This window comes from Amblyomma mixtum, chromosome 6 (genome assembly GCF_055824585.1).
Source record: "Amblyomma mixtum isolate Tamu chromosome 6, ASM5582458v1, whole genome shotgun sequence".
In the NCBI taxonomy this organism is placed as follows: domain Eukaryota; kingdom Metazoa; phylum Arthropoda; class Arachnida; order Ixodida; family Ixodidae; genus Amblyomma; species Amblyomma mixtum.
The window spans coordinates 95,707,409-95,724,957 of record NC_143017.1 but is presented as its reverse complement, the minus strand read 5'-3'; the positions used below and the strand labels follow the sequence as shown (position 1 = coordinate 95,724,957).

At 46.8% G+C, this 17,549-nt stretch overlaps 1 protein-coding gene across 1 annotated transcript in view; it reads left to right on the top strand.

The window, feature by feature from the left end:
- The first annotated feature begins 693 nt into the window (after positions 1-693).
- The window catches only part of LOC149339761 (uncharacterized), a 223,574-nt gene continuing 206,718 nt past the window's right edge, over positions 694-17,549 (top strand). The window contains exon 1 of the mRNA XM_089550561.1: positions 694-2,262. Within this exon, the coding sequence (XP_089406687.1) occupies positions 2,013-2,262 (250 nt within the window). The 5' untranslated portion in view covers positions 694-2,012. The remainder of the gene's footprint in view (positions 2,263-17,549) is intronic.

Here is a 17,549-nt window from a genome sequence, read left to right as displayed (position 1 = left end):
GCGCGCAAAACGCTGTCAACCTTTCGCACATTATAATTTCTAACGTAAGCAAGCCAGTGAGGAAAGAAATCAGTGCAAATACTAAAAGCCAAACTCTCATGCATGAAAGCCAGCAGGTTGCGCCACTCCAGCTATCTCGGCCACTGCACTTTCGCTCGCTTTTTACGCTTATCTTCCTCTCGAACCGGCTCTTTCACACTGAATTAAAAAGAGAAAACACACCCTCCGAAAACGAGAAACTACAGACGGCGTATAAGCGGAAAGCGGCTACTGTGCGGAGGATGGCAAGGGCGGAAGTTCTCGCGGCTTCTATCAGATGGCGACGTGAGCGGCCGGGAGGTCGGGCGCGCGTGCGTCGCGCAAAAGGTGAGAGGAGGACCCGCCCGCTTCGCGCCTCACTGCGCATGCTCTGCTCCCTTCGTTTCCCCTCACTCCTGGCCCAGATGATCCGCTCTTCTCTCGCGCTTCTCCCCCCCCCCCCTCTCCCCGGGGTCCGGAGCGAGGGAAGAACCCCTTCCCATCGCGGGATACTGACTCATAGCAAGGCAAACGCTATGGGGTTTGGAAGAGACCAGGGCGGTCGCCCCCTCCTCCTCCTCCCCTACCAGGCGGTGGCGCCCGGTGCGACATCTTCCCTCATCCGCTGCCGTTGCTCCTCGCTGCCCGGAGGGCGAAGAAAGGCGCGCGCGACGCTGGGGGAGCAAGACGCGCGGGGCACGTCGCTCGTTAGTCGTCGCCGGCGTCGTGGGGCGGCCGCCGTTCTCTGCAGCACGCTCCTTCGGAGAGAAGAGTACGCGTGCTTCTCTATCACTATTTTGCAAGCTTTCTTCGACCAGCATTGACGTCGTAAAATTTTCTGGCAGCTCATTGACGTAGGTGCGTGTGCGTGGACTCTGCCTACAACGAGGAGAACACTGTGGTGGTGGAGGTGGTGATTGTCGATCGTCCTGTCGTCGAAAGTGTCCTCGTGCTTTTTATTGGGGGAGTGGTTGTGAAAGCGACATCCCGTTTGAAATGGGAGAAACGCTTCTCTGCACTGTTCTTGCACGTCCATAATTCGTTCTTCTCCTCTGCGAAACGGTGGATTTTACTATAGTGTAAAACAAGTTCGGGTTCTTTTCAGTAGAAGGAAAGTGTATTTTAGTATCATTGCGTGTCGCGTGGTCCCGTGGGCTCTGAAGAGATCTCTGGTATCGATATTCAGTTATCTAGCTCTCAGCCTTCCTAAGCAGCCAACGGTGTGCATTCTCTTCATGACGTCCTATAATCTACCACTGGATCCGAGTAGACGAAAAATATCAGCAGATCAAACATAACTGCACTGAACTTAAATACAATAATTCACTGCACCGCTATCAACGAACACCCCGGGATCGCTTTAGAAGCACGTGGTTAGCACCGGCCTGGCGGGATCAATACTTATTTCGGCGGGAGGAACGATTTGTGCGAAGCTATTGAAGACCATGTTCCCTGCTGTGGTGCACAGAAAATTTCTTGCTCTCACCCCACTTAATTGATTCTTAACGCGAAGCCGTTAGTCAGGCACTATACAACAACTAATGGCTTCTATTTCAGCTCCAAGTAACTTTTGTAAACTGTAGATGATTTTAATGAACAAATGATTAAGAAGTTAACTGAGCAGGTCTGCTACATACATTTGTGAACAGGGTTCCAAGGGCGCTGGGAAGAAAAACTGAGCGCAGCTCGCAAGCTCCACAACCTCTTCACCGCGATGGTACCCTGCAGAGATTTGGCTGCGCACGAAACCCTACTAATTAAAACCCAGGACGTGCTGCCAGCCCTTGGAAGATTTTTCGATGCCTGAAAGGTGGCTCTGGCATCCCTCGAAAGAGCGTCCTTCGTAGAGCCTGTAGTTCCAGCGAGAGAAGTGGGCGCTGCAGCGACGTTTCGGAGCCGCATTCCGCTCTCCTGCGAGAAATGGGTACCGTGTCGGTGGAAGCGTCGGAGAAACCGGGCGTAGTGCGCCGTGCGCCCGTGGCTCAGGCTCACTGATGCCGTCCACGTCGGCGCCGCGGCGAGCATGGACGGTGTGCCCGGTGGTTGCCTGTGGCCGAACTGAGCCGGACGCTCGCTCGCTGACACTTCGGAGGAGGACAGGACAACAGTGGTGGGTGCTGGTGGTCGCGACGCTGTCGTTGCTGCTTCTGGCGCCTCTGCCTCAGCAGCCAGCAGCCGCCGCGGGCCTGCCGCTGCCCACGGAGCCTCAGTCCACGAGCTGGCTTGCCAGGACCCGTAGGGACGGTAGGTGTCGCTTTTCTTCCCTCCACCGCCTCTGCATAGACCTAGACGAATCCTAGTACTAGTTCCCTCAATACAACACATCTTCTTCGAGGATTAAGCACTTAGATTCTTTCCGTGTGAAAATTGCAGTGATGTATTTGCCCACGTCGTTCTTGTAGTATACTACAAAGTTACTAAGCTTAATCCTACGAGAGCCTGACCTCGGCCCATGACAAGCCGGGCTTGCTATCTACACTCTAAATCAAAAGCGCTAAAGGTGCATTAGGGTTTTTTCTTTGGGATTAATGGGATAGCCACAACCATTAGTCCCTTGATAGACCAACCGTTAGGTACTCCTTCAGAGACTAATTACAAAAGGACACCAGTCCCATCTAGTGCCCGCACATACTAGCCATTTGTCTCTGAGCCTGAGCTATGCAGTTAGGGTCATTTCACCTGGTTCGACGGAGAGTGTGCCGAAACCTATGTGGAATTTAAGAATAATATATATCTAGCACAACAATGAAAGTTGGATGGATTGAAGAGATTTGGAAAAGTTTGAACTTCCAATTGAATTTGCATTGATGACAGGCGATGCATACACAGGGACATAATTGCGCAAATAACCTCCCATCATCCGCGCGCCACTGACGCTATAAATGTCAGATCTTCGCGCGTTATCACAGAAGCTTCTCGTGCAGATCCGGATACAGTTTGCACAATCGCACTCATCTCCACAATTTTCCTGGCAAGCTTATCACTCTGTGTTCTAGAAATTAACAATTGTTCAAAAACTGGCTGGCACCCTTTTTGCTATGATGCAAATAGATGTGCCCGTCTGATTCGCGGTGCATGTTTATGTAGTGTTCCCTTTGAGCAATATCGAAGCCTCCGTCAGTTTTCTCAGTATAATGCTGTCCACGTGACACGGACATTCTGCAAAAAGCGCCTTCAAAGCAAACAGCATAATTTTTCTTCTAATCACTGTTTCACTCTGTTCTGTCGTTTTGCATCGTTATTTACATAAATATGAAAGGTGAGGTAGATACCTGAGAAGGGCGCCGGCCAGTCCACATTGAAAGAAATCACTAGAAATACGCCTAGCTAATGTTAGATTTCACCCTTTTTAGCGGGGACAAGTTTGTCCGCATGGCGGAGACATCAACTTCTGAGCTGACAAAATTGTGGGCGAGATTAGCTAGGTGGAAAACCTTATTCAAGACGTGTGAAAGCTTGTCTCTATAAGATATTACGGCAAAATTCTCTTTTTTTGTTTTGTTCAGTTTGTTTCTTTCTTTATGGGGCTCTTCACTCACACAGATGCGCCTCCAAAGAGTGTTTGAAAGTATACTTCTTTTAACAAGTTTTAAAATAGCGCAGTTTTGAACCGTCTTTCTAGACTTCAGTTTGAATCAGCTGCACACGAGATCAAACTTGCAGACTAATCGACATATTCACAGTGACATGTGGCTTAGTGAGCTGTATGCATTTTTACGCGAAAAAAAAAGATACACTGTAAGAAATCTTTTACAGACGTTTACCAACGTTGGAAGCTATGCAGCTGCAAGTCTTGGTAAAACATTGTGATTTCTAATGACTATGGGAATAAGCAAATGTCGGTAGGAAATGGAATACAAAACAGTCTCACGGGACTGTTCACTCATGGCTATCTCCATGTGTCTTGATGCCGCTTTCGCTTTGCGTGATGCTCAATATATTACCATGGTACGCTCCCAATTCGCCCCCCACTGGTAGGGCGCTGCTTTTCAGCTGTCTCGAGCTAAATTTATGTGAAGGTGATGCGATAGCATGCCTAAGGAAATCGAAATGTTGCTATGTCAAAGTAGTGCTATTATTAATATTATTGGCAAATTCTGTTGGCGGTGAGGCCACTAGAGTGGTGGAACGCAACACGAAAACGTGGTCATGATAATTTTCAATGTTATACCAAAAAATACAGAATCCATGATATCCTACAAAATCACATTTCATGCATCGCAATTCATTACGCATATGCTGAATATGCTTCATAGACATTTTCATGACACAAGATAACAGCAGAACTCGATTTCATTTTCCGAAGCAAAAATGAATCAAACAAAGTCGCATTCATAGCAGCATTCATACCACGGCTGCCGGTGAAAACGATTATCTTCGCTCCCCGGCCGCTTCCGACGTCGACTCGGGAATGCACAGTTGGCAGCTCCCTATAGCACAGTGCGACGGGGCATCGCTTAGATCGAGAAAGCTAAAACGATAAACGATACGCACTGTGTTTGTTCTAACGCCAAGCATCTTACGCAAGCATCGAACCATGTTCCTCACTCCGGAGCTCTGACGCACCGACTGCCACGACCCACATTGCAAAACTTGGCGGCGTGCGCTCAGCAGGATCTCGTCAGCTTGCGAAACGATCTTCTTTCGGAAAACATAGCCGAAGGACGAAACTAAGACATCGAGAGAGAAACATGAAGCAATCTAAAGGCACACCATTGTTTGCGTTTCCTTAAATTCGTCGTTTACGCCTTTTCCACATCTTGCTTTAGCCTACGAGAGCAAGATGGCGCCCAAGGGCACTGTCTTGCCCTCACTCACTCACTCACGGTGCTCATAATGTCTGTAAGCAAGGAAAAGACTTCGGGAGGAGCCGCGGGAAAAACAATCAATCTGTACTAAGGGTACAACGTCTAGAGACTCCAATCTACTATAAACGTGCTAAACCTTCTGTCGTCGCTAGCAGACCTCATAGACATTCAAAACTTCTGAGAGTCGGCTGGCCGAGTGCAGAATGGCTTCAAGCATTGCTCCTAACTTGCGAGACCGAAAATGCGACCGCCACCAAGCAGCGACATCATTATCCGACCGCGACCAGTCATAGCTAAAAGGAACAAAGTGAAAGGATGCTATAGGGAGGCGAAACTCTGAAGGCATATGCAATCGGCCAATCCCCACCTGCTGTGGTTTGCAGATCTGAACCTGCGCTCTGCACCACAAATTGGCGCCCTTGACGTCATGTGAACGCCTCTAATATATTACTTCATCTTTATGGCTGTTATCACTTTTACGAATTTTCAAACCATACGTTGCTTTTAGCTTCCCGAGAATTTCCGGCTGAAAATATATTGGGTTACGGGTTGACTGCAACCAACAGACGAGATTCACGCACACCAGAAGCACCGGGAATGCAGGACCGCTTGCCGTACGCACTCCCAAGCTCCGCTGCTGTACTGCTGCTCTGCTGACTCATCCTACATCATAGGCAGAAAAGGAGATGCAGACCTGAATAACCACGCCGGCCCGAAAGTCACTGCAACACGCACCATGCTACTCCAGGTGAAGGGGTAAAAATGGTGGTTCTCGCCGGTGCGAAATATTCAGAGACATGGCATTTTGGCGATTAACCTTGCTTCTCGGGGCTCTGGCAATTTACAGGAAGCCATTTGTTGCATGTAACGGCCGAAAACTCTAGACTGAAAAATTGCGCAGCCTAATGGATGAGAACCTCGTAAACATGACACGCCTTGCAGAGAAAGCACTCGTGTGGGCATTACCCTTTCTTTCATCCCCGTCTGTTTTGCTCAAGTCTAACTATGAAGTCGGCTTGACAATATGGACTCCACTTTAGGAAGCAAATGACGAGACGCATGTCCTCAACCAGGTTGCATGGGGCGTGTAGACTACTTTACACAGGTTTCGCCTTCGAAGACTACTGCGGGTGGAAACGCCGCTGTTTGGGTCAAAAGTTTGAAAATAGATGTACTGAGTATTTTTGTGTTCGTTGTCGAAGTCTACCAACTAGCCTTTCACCTTGTGTTCTTGAGTGTGCAGATGTGACACAGATAAAACACTATTTGGGCGTACTTGGACACTTACCGCACTGGTGGTGGAGATTACACGCTAGGGGCAGTCTGAAAGCCCACAAAGTGAACATTGTCATTTTAGCTACGCATCATTAGCGCGTTTCTTCCTTACTGACACAGCAGGACGTTACTATATCGCATCCATTTCACAGCTGTAAATTGCTGCAGCGCAATTATTGTCAGGACAACCGCTCTTAATTATCTTTACGGTTTTTACTTTTTGTTCATCTTTTCACAGCGCTAGTGGATTAATACATGCCCACGACGCGCATGGCATATTCGATTATGTTGACGAATAAAACGGTATGCTATTATTTATATGAGACTAGGCAACTTTACGACGAGAACAGAGATGAAAGCGTGAGATTTCTTTAGGGATTGTGTTTCAAGCGAGCTAGAACCTGTGGTTAGAGATGTCGGCGTTCAGTTTCCAAGAATGGCTTGCCAGACAAAAAAATCCAGTACCATGTGAGGTGGCTTCAGTTTCCAGTTGTCTAATGCAATGCAAGATCTCTCGATAAATTTCTTATACACATGGTCAAGCAACGTATACAAGCTCTTATGATGAAATGAAGATTTTTGCATCAAGAGTTCTATGAGGTTTTCTATTTTTATTTGTTCAAGGTACCTACAGCGCCTTGAGAGGCATTATTGTAGGGGGGGCTTGTAAGATCGCTTGTCCGTCAGCAGACTATAGAATAGATTTTCGTTGTTTTGCTTCTCTGTTTTTTGCCTGCTGAGACAAAGCCATCTTAAATGTGTCTTGCGGTTGTGTGGAAGCGTACAGTCGGGAAGGAGATTTTATATTCAAAATTTTCATAACACAAAGCTGGCAGAAAAAGTGGTCTAGTTGCGAAGGTAGTATTCTTTCATCTTTTCAACGCTGTGTAATTGCATCTGCGAGAAGCACGCATGATACGAAGAAATAAACAGCGCGAAAACTCAAGTCTCTCTGACATCCTAGGTTAGAAAATTTTTAGACATGAACAATTCCTCTTGTAGGCTCATCACGACCGTAAGCAGATTGATCAAAATTGCTAAACGAGGAGTTGCAAAGCAAAGGTAAGCTCTTCTAAAGGTGGAACCAATTTTACACTTGAAGGTAGCCGGTAAAAAGAGAAACGACTTTCACTAGATAAGACGCCCTCCGAAAGTTGCCGAACAAATCCGGCTTCCACGGAAGTTTTGAGCAATGTCTTGTAAATTAGCTGTCACGAGCACGGCGTGCTATCATAAAACTGGGTTGCAACATTTCGAGAAGCCGGAACAATTGATTATTCTCATAGAAACTGAAACAGACCAGGGGAACTTTGTTGCGCAACCAATGGGTTCTGGACTATGTTTGCACTGCGGAAAAAGCCTTGCCCTCTCTCTGGTCAGAAACGGTGAGGCTTTATTTTTCGCCCAATAGAGGCGTGCAAAATTCTTCGGGGAAGTGAGGGGAACCGGTTAGGGGAGGAAGTTGCGAAATGAGTTAAAACCTGAAAAGTAAGCGACAAAGCAAGCCTTCTCAGAGCGGCTCAAGCTTTGTAAAAGAAACTGCAAGGGTTTACATATTGAAATGCGTTTATTAAAAGGAATTCTTTTTTTTTCTTCTTGTTCGCTTTATATCTTTTCTCCTTTCTTTCATTCTGTTTTCTTTCATCGTCACGATATGTATGGCGTAAGGTAAAAGCATGAAGACGAAAAACTGCTGCCCAAAACATTTCTTTTCGAATTAATTAGATGAGATACTAAAAAACCCGGCAACAACACGGCGCCCTATTGTATTGTAATAGATAGCATTGTTATTAGCACTCTTAAATGAAAGATGCGATCAGAATGAAGCCGAAATAAAGTTAAATCTACAATGATTTCTATTCGACTGCGAGATTCTTGCACGCTTCAAGTTTATGCTTACGTGATGAACCAAAATTCATGAAAGTGCCTCCTCCTTGTACAGTTGTCCACAGGCGTGTCTATACGGCGCTCGAACGACACAACGGAGAGTATACTGGCGTGATTTACTAGTGACCTAGGGCTCGAAACAAGACCGTGCGACAACATGTGGCAACGACAAAGAGTGCGACAACGTTCTTCTTTTAGAAGCTATTAAAGACACAATTAGCAAGCAGTCCTAGACACAGACACAGTGATCTTGCATTGCTTATTAAATATATATGATGCCACCATATGGTCAGTCCGGCAACCGTACAGAGTCTGTGTGGAAGAGAAAACCAGCTACTTCAAACTCGCTATGAGATATGTTCACTGAAATAATCAAAGGGTATCGGAAGCACAATATTCGGGTCCTAGTACGTCCGTTCACATAAACAGGCCCTTCACGCTTAACGCGTTGCTAACACTGTCTTTCGAGCACTCCGTTTCATGAGGCAACGTAAATGACAGCTGGATTAACGTGATTGCAAAAATTATTACATTTCTTAAGCAACAAGGTGTCGAGTACCGCTTACGTGATATTCTTGGTAACACGAGAATATTTTTTTTTTTCAAATTTCCTAAAAGAAATGGGATATTTTCTTGAACTTTCTCTTTATGTGCACCCAACGCTGTACTTTTTTTCAATTCCTCAAGTCCCTGTGACGCGCCCAGGTAGAGTAATCGTAAGGTAGCTAGGCCTATTGCATTCCGTTTTCCGGAGAACGAAACTCTTCTCAAAATGAAAGGGAGCAATTGTGTGATGTATTTCCTCTTTATAGCTGAATCCCCTCAACTGATGCCTTTAGACGCGGCAGCCAGGAGAAACAAACAACTCAATCTAAGCAAGAACCCTTTGTGAAGGTTCTCTAGATTTCCCTTGTACCCGCGTGACTGCGCTTCGATGGATCTTAATGTTTAATTCCTGCCTTATTACAAATCCGCTCCACATTGTAGGATTCCTCTAAACATTAGACTAAGCACGCTCTCAGTTTCATTTAATGGGTGTGAGCATATCCATAGAGTACCGCCTCTATATTCATTTGTGTCTCCAACAAATCATTTGTTTTTTTAGTCCACCGAACTCCAACCAGCATATGTCATTTTTTTTCTCAAGAAAGCGGCACATAATTGCAGAGATATAAAAGAAATCCCGCACGCCTTTCGCCGTCCTCCGGCTCTAAGACGCCACGTACGTATACTGCATGCACGCCTCTCGCGGCAGCTCCTCTCCCCTCCTCATCTCGATCACATGACCACAGTCAGCCCCTTTTCCAAAGCATCCACTTCCCTTAGATACACACCGGGATGAACCAATCGCAAGCGTAGCCGGTTTGGACGCGGCGCGCGCTGCATCATGAAAGAGTCATTAGCGAGTTTTCGAATTGGGGCTCTTGGGTTCGCATCTCCGTCGCGCAGTACTTTGTAACGTGGAATTTCGTTTTCTGTTCCCTTCGTCCTCAGCGCAGGCTGTGGGAGAGGACGTCAAGCCTGTTGCCGCGGAAACACTGTCATGATGCCACTTGCTGTCATAAAGACACCGCATGCCCATGCCCCACTTATGGACAGGCCTTGCCGTTATTTGGTTGCCTTTCGCCCGCATGACACGGCCGGACTGGATGCGGCGCCAATCGGAACTCGTTGATCTTGCCAGTTGAGAAACTTGTCACAGGTGTAGCCAAACCTTTCCTGTTAATTACGCTGGGTTGGGATCAAAGGAGTTCCTCGACGTGGACAGCAGCCCGGACTCGACTCATCACATGTCCGTGTATTAAAAATGGCGGCGTGAATAGACGAAAATTCGGGGTTTTTACGCATTGTCGTGACGCTGGTGGTCGGTATTGTAAACTGTGCTTAATTACTGAGATAGTTGGTAAACGATTAACCACCTAGCAACAAGTCAGTAAAACAGATGCAGTAACAAAATCAATGCACATAATAACCAGAGAGGTAAATTAAGAGGAAAAAGAAACTAAAAAGATTGGTTGGTTTGGTTTGGTTGGTTTATGGGGTTTAACGTCCCAAAGCGACTAAGGCTATGAGAGACGCCGTAGTGGAGGGCTCCGGAAATTTCGACCACCTGGGGTTCTTTAACGTGCACTGACATCGCACAGTACACGGGCCTCTAGAATTTCTCCTCCGAAGAAATTCAACCGCCGCGGCCGGGATCGAACCCACGTCTTTCGGGCCAGCAGCCGAGCACCATAGCCACTGAGCCACCGCGGCGGCAAAACTAACTAAAAACTAAAAAGAGAAGCGGCTTACAGAAGATATTGGCAACAATAGATGACAGCTTTTGTTGCCTAATTTTGCATGGAACCGTCATCCATAACATTTCCAAAATTCTCGGACAAAAATTTCGAAAATTGGAAAGCTTTGAGACGCTGGTATAGAAATATCGAAGCTCATTGTCCATTCTTCAGACATGTAACAAAATCTTTTTTTCAAAGTGTTTCTATCAATCGCATCGAGTAGTTAAGACTGCCATAGAAAACCAGTGTGAAACACTTTTGACGATAGCAAAACCATGAATAGAAAAAAAAATATATGACTGACATGGGTGGTCTTCGGATATATTACGCGATGGGCGTATAGAGCTCGTTCCGTCGACAAGCGGTCGGCGTAGTAGTACTCGCCATGGCGTGTCGGAAATAAAGGGGGGTGCGTAAAAAAAAAACTCCTATCATGGTAATTTGTATTTCAGGTGATTGATGACTAATTGGTGTGTGATAGGCGATGAGGAGTTAATAAAATCATTGTAAATGATTAACGTGTCGATTACAGGAATGAAAAAATATGAAAAATTGAAAAAGGGGGGTTCAAAGGGGTCAAAATCCCCAGAATGGACAGCAGATGACGCGTCAAAGAACCTAAAGAGCCGCATCAGCATCAGATGACGCACCACACGGCGTGCGCTATCGCGTGAACTCATAAGCGCAGCACAGGAATCCTCCGGTATTTTTTATTATTATAGCAAAATCTTACACATTATGAAAAAAGTGGCGTTCATAAACATGCTCTGAATGCTTTTGTGCGGAATTTTTTGCCATGGTCTCCACAAAGCGACCCCTTGGAGTAGTCATTTTTCGAAGTGTAACTTCCCAACTAATGTGACCGAAGTGGTGTGGCGCCAGTATAAGTGGCAGGCGGCAGTAGTGCGTGGGCGGTTACTCCTTTGCTTTCTTCGTGATGCTTTCGTCACAACCAACGTCACGACCAAGTTTAACGAAAACGAAAGGAAACCGCAAATTATGTCCAGAGATAACATTTTCTTATTGGCAATCCTGTGAATGTGAAATCTTATGTTGGAACTTGCAATGGCGACGTGATTTTCCCCAGACCTGCCCGCTCCAATTATCTGCGGTTTGTGGTTTGTGCGCTTTAACATCCCAAACCGGTTCAGGCTATGAGGACGCCGTAGTCAAGAGCCCCGGAAGTTTCTACCACCTGGAATTCTTCAACGTGCACTGACATCGCACAGTATACGGACCTCCAGAATTTCGCCTCCATCGAAATTTGACCGCCGCGGCCGGGATCGAACCCGCGTCTTTCACCGCGACGGCCCCAATTATATGCATGTGAACTAACTTTTTCCAGGTTTTAATCAGCCTTGTTTTCTTGATCAGCGCCAGAGATTAATCTGCGTGAATAGAAAGGGATGCGCACGGTGGCACTTTACTACCGAAGCCTAGTCATATCGGAGTACCCAGAAATTACCGTGCTGCCTTGTATTCCATCCAGCTCAAGGGAGTTACCAGCTATATGCCGTGAATGCAGGCCACGCTAGCACAATGATGACAGTTATCAGATGCGTTTGCCACTAGGCACATTTTCTAGTTGAGCGATAATAAGAGAAGTAAAAACGGACCGCGACAGATTTTAACGGCACGGCTTCCTTAGTCCGGTAGACGCACGTGTATCCGACGATCGTACGCACATTAGTGCAGCACTAAATATCTTAATACGAGACTTGCCTACTCGATTTTTGTGAGGCTTTACAAAGCCCCGGCAGCGGGTAAAGCGCAAATGTACCCAGCCGGCCCGCTATTCATTGCGGCCCTAACTCCGTATAAACACTTGATGTCATGCTCTTTTCATTGATGCTCAACATCGTGACACAAAACCGTGTTTCCAATGAGAAAACTTTTTCCGCGCTAACTTAAAATAAGCACCGACGGTTCTTTATGAATTTTCGGAATGATGGCGCTGACTAACGGCCCTCAGTATCGCACAGTTACTAAGTGCTTGGTAAGTCAGCCTTTGCGCGTGCGTGCTCGCGCAATGTGTGCTTATCGCTTTGTTTCCCTTCTGTCGACTCGTCAGCATTCACGGGGATAGGTGGAGGTCAACGCAGAGTCGGCGTCGGGTAGAGTCATGCCCTTATAATCCAGCCTGCCGACAAGTTCTTCTCGCTCGACCTACGAGGCCGATTAATTGAGCGTAGTAGCAGCATGTTTTAAACGTGGCAATGACTTCACCTAAACCTAAAATTGAGACGTGGAGCCATAGAGCTGATACCGTTTAATCACAGAATCTGACACCTTCGTCCGTGTGTCCAGCTTCGTTTGCATCCAGCCCTACTCGATGTCAGGCCGAGTCGGTTTACCTGGAAACGGCATCTGATATCTTGCGTACCTTGCGCGCTTGATTTCGTAAAAGCATTAGCGTAAGCGTAGTGATCAGAGAAACCTTTAATGTCACCTTTAATTAGTTAGCAAAATGTAGTGCTGTGGGAGTGCTTTCTCATAAGAAAGCATTAAGTTTTTTTGTTTGTTTTTTTTCATCGCTTCCAGCAAAAAAGCAACAAAAATAAGAAAAAACGCTTGCATCAGTAAAGCGCGCTTGATGCAATAATAGGTTCATCGGCCTCCTTCAGGTGACGCACTTAATAAACGCTTTCGCCACCGCGGCTCTAATAAACGTTTTTGGCACCGGGTCCCCCGGGCCGCCTCATCAAGCAAACAAGAAAGACCAAAGCGCTCGCAATGACTCCGCGCGGAGTATGTCACATGCCCATCTCCGCCTTTGCACTCTGCCTCGTCTCCGCACTAAGGCGTTAGGGTGGAAGGACTTCTTCATGGACCGACCTTGGCACTATGTCAGACGCACGACGTAGCACAGCCCCATTTTCCATCGCGTGTGTACAGGAATTGACGGGAAGCCCCTGCGGGCCTGGCCACACCTCCCAATGGCAGAGAAGCACGCCTAGGTGACCGGCAGGGCTGGGTGGTTAGCAACAGCGGGTTACCTACGTCCCAGGTTGCAGCCGACCTCCCTAACGGCCATCGTCCGGTGGAATTCGTTCCTGTCGCAAGACCCGCGAGCCGTTCTCGCGGGATTTCGACGGATGAGTGAAAGCCCGTCATAGCCGACCATTGCGTTTCGTGGCTTGTTGCGTGGCTACTCGGAGTTGCTTTGTCGTATAGTATAGTTTTAGTGCCTTTATTCACGAAGTCCACAGAGGCTTACCACCACGCAAGGCTTGCTCCAAGGATTAAAACTTATCGAAAACCGTTCCACGCGTGTCGTCTAGGTTGCTAGACGTTACTACCTTTCTTCAGGGGCATCGGGCTTTTAGGGATCGGAGTGATGAAAGTCTAATCACGCGCCCTAATTTGATGTTGTTTTTATTCAAGCCATGTTGCGATTATTTGGCGTTGTGTACAATGTATCCTTATAAGTCAGAGCCCCATTTTTTTTTAAATCCTTTCAGACCCACATCACGCTCCACTGTCGCGAAAAATCTGGAAATCTGTGCGTGTATATTAGAAACCCCTATTATACAAAAATAACAAGAATGGCACAAAACTCTAGGAATTTGACCACACGCCTCGCACTTTTACGCTCACAAATTAGCTACACAATTTTTTTATTAAACACATTTATAGTCAATTAATTATTATCAATCGAAGCCGTTTTCCCAACAAAAACACAACTGTGGCGATCTTCAGCAAAACGCTCCTCCGCGTGAGAGAAGGAAAAATTAACAGCGCCAGAGATCATTTCCCGGCTACAGCGTAGAACTCGTCGACGTTCATATTTATTTCTTCTGCTCGAAGACCGATTATTTTTTGTCTAGGCACGAAATGACCCTACCATTTTGTCCAGCGGGGCTTCTGAACGAAGCTGTCATCACTGACTTCGTGAAAATACCTCTAATGCTTCTAAAAAATTTTGATAAGCCGCGTGCACGCTTGTAGGCGCCGCGCCGCTTAAGATTATATTAGTACCTTTAAATAGCGCCAAAAATTTTCCACGATTTTCTTCGGATGGAGCATTTCTGGTGGTCTGAATATTTTCTTGGCAGCTGAAGCAACGAACACTCCTGATAGAGCATTTGCGGTAAAACGAACATGTTGATGTCTCTTAGAGAAACAAATTTCGCGCTTTTAATGGCTTCGCGCATTCCCAGGTTTCTTCAGTCAGCCAAGTAACAGTATAGGCATAATCATTTATGCGTGCGCTTTTCGAGCACGTAGTTCAAGCTTGCTCGTTCACCTGAAATAATTACCCTTTTTTTAAAATGTGAACAGTTCTCAGAAGCCGTACCAATATCGCATCTCCACGTCTTCGGGCTGTGGAAGCGAAACAAGCTATATAGGTCTCCTATTACGAACGTCCTGTCTCTTGCCGACGCGTTTTTCGCAGATATAACGAAACATGCTGGAATTATTCTGGCCGATATTGGTGAACAAGTATGTAAAATTGGGGCAGCTGCTGATGAGTGGAGAAACAAACTTAACGGCTGTTAAAGACAGGGAAACAAGTCCCACAAAGAGACGCCCACAATACCAAGATGGCGCTAAGCATTTGCAATTAATCCTGCGCTTTGCAATTTAATTTTTTTTTTGCGTACAGTCGGCAACTGTGAAGCGTTTTATTTCTCAGCAGTATTTCTTCTACGTATTTTATATGTAGCATGAACAACTGAGAAAAACAACTGACAAGTAAAGAGGAAGAAAACAAAGGAAAATGTCGTGGCTTTTCTTTGTAAGCCCGGCTCACTTGGCTCCTTGAGCGAGAGGAATTACTCAGAGAATAAAATTCGAGTTAGACGCGTGAAAGAAACGTGGCCATCGTCATTTATGCGTTATGTGCAATACAACGAACTTCACAATGTTTCTAGTAACGGGATCTGGGGCCTGTGGCTCTTGTATATATAAACAGCGCTTTGATGCCGTTCTCAACTCATCCGTGCTCAGGTCATGGTCCTCTATACTCGGCTTCCGTTAGGGAACCTAGGTGTAGACGGTTCAGTGCTGCCTCCAGAAACAGTCGGGCGTTCTCAAAGCGGTGGGAGGGAAAAAGTAGGTACGATTATTCCTTTCAAAATCTAGCGCCTCCCATCAAACAGCTTTGTAGGGTCATCTCTGTAGCTTGCGTTAGCACAAGGGAGACCATTACCTCGAAGGCTTCAGTGGTCTTGGGGCACTAAGCGCTGTAAAAAGTTGCACGAAATCACATGGTTAACGCGATGTGTCATTTGCTGATAGTAACGCTAGCTGAAACTGGAAAGGTTTATTCGGCTGCATTTTATTTTCCTTTATATCTTGTGTGTAGTGCACGCAGTCATTCTGCGAGAAGTAGCAGCGGCTGAAACCACCCTTTGTTTCTTAATACAAATAACGCTAGTCGGCGTCCCTCAGAGTCGTAAAAAAAAATGGAGGGGACACTCACGCGCCGCCTTGAGGGTATGACGCGATAGCATAATGGGCTAATTCCCATATATGCAGAAGGTGAAACGGACGCACGTAGCGGCGAACCACGTAGAAGCGCTGCCAGGCGCCTTGCCGGAACGCGCAGGACTCAAGTTGCAGTCGTAGTTCTTCGGCACATCGTTCTCGACAAACCCGATGCTAAGAGGGCAGCAAGTCGCAAGCTGCGTGATGAACGCGCCTCGGATGTGCGCTGCGTTGTTCGGCGCTGACTGCTTGATTCCTATGTCCCCGCGCAGCACCACTGCGCTCGAAAGAGGTGAGTGGGAGACGCTGCCGTCGCGCGGTATCTGTTGGGGCAGTGGCGTACATTGGAAGGAGGAGGAGAGAGTGGTTTTAGTGGGCGCCGCCTGATGGCGCTACATGCACGCCAAGTGGAGAGGAAAATTAGGGGAAACGTACCTCGCTACTCGCTTAACTACGACTTGTAATAAGGGAGTAACTACTCATTGACTTCCACCCGAGCGCAGCCATACGGCTACAAAGGAAAGCTATACAGCTTTCTCAGAAACTTCGTAGTTCTTTAACTACGAAGTTTCTGAGAAAGCTGTAGAGCTTTCCTTTGCAGCCGTATGGCTCCGCTCGGGTGGACGTAAATGAGTAATTACTCCCTTATTACAAATCTACTCCACCTTGGGGGATTCCCCTAAACGTTTGGTCAACTACGACTTCTGTAATTTCCATGCTCATAGTTACTATATACACCACAGTACATGTCTCTAAATCACCCTTCTAAGACAACGCCGTATTCACTAGACGCGCCTTTGTTCATTCCAAACCATCGTGTATATATATCCTTTCTGTAAACAACCACGTAGAATACATACCATGAAAAGAAAAAAAAAGAAAAAAACTGGCGTGGCGGAATGGTTAGCGTGCTGGTCTCGCACTCCGGAGGCCCTGGTTCCAACTGGACCAATTTCTTACTGGGTTTTATTTATTAATGCTTCTGGGGTTTTTCGCTCATGGCCAACGGCGTCGACGCCGACGACGACACCGGTTTTTCTGCGACACGGGGCCCTTAAGGCTGTTGCGTTAAAACACAAAAGCGCAACAAATCCACTGCAGGCAGTGTTGAGGGTAGTCCACGGAGACTTCTCGGTTGACGGGAGCTGCAGTTCTCAACGTTGAACCACTTTCCTGGGCACTGCGCTCTGAGCTCGCTTTCGGAGAAAAGCACCATTGAGACAGGCCAGATTTGTCGGGCGTTTTCGAACGTTGGAGGTTTGAGGGCACCTAATGTCTTCTATCTCTGGCACGAAAAGTCGGCTGCGCGTCTCTGTGTTTGTGCAATCTCTCCGCTGAGGGCAGTTGCTCGTATATCACACGCAAAAAAAAGAAGTCTACAATCCCATGAACGGTGACTAGCGGAACGAAAGGACTAAGGCAGGATAAAGTTATTACTGCAAGACAATGACGTGCATGAAAGTTTGCAAAACAAACTTTACAACTGGGCAAGGTCATTTCAGCTGATGGCTTTAGATCCCTAAGGGGTCACAAACTAAACTACGCGTTTTATTTTTGTTAGTTTTCAAATCCTCGGAGGACGCTGACATTGTGAGGCAGTGGTTTAAAAGAAAAATAAATGGTTATTTTTTTGGCCTAAGGCACTTTTTGCGATTTTTGCCGGCACTATCACTACGGCTGTGGCCGGGCGCACCTAAACATAGCACAAATTTTTTTTAAGCATGAAATGCTTTTAGCCCCCGTTGTCGGCAGTGTGGTGACGTCACGCCGAGACCGAGAGCCATCATCCGGGCACTGAAATCCACTCATCCGGGCATTGAAATCCACTCATCCGGGCACTGAATTCCAG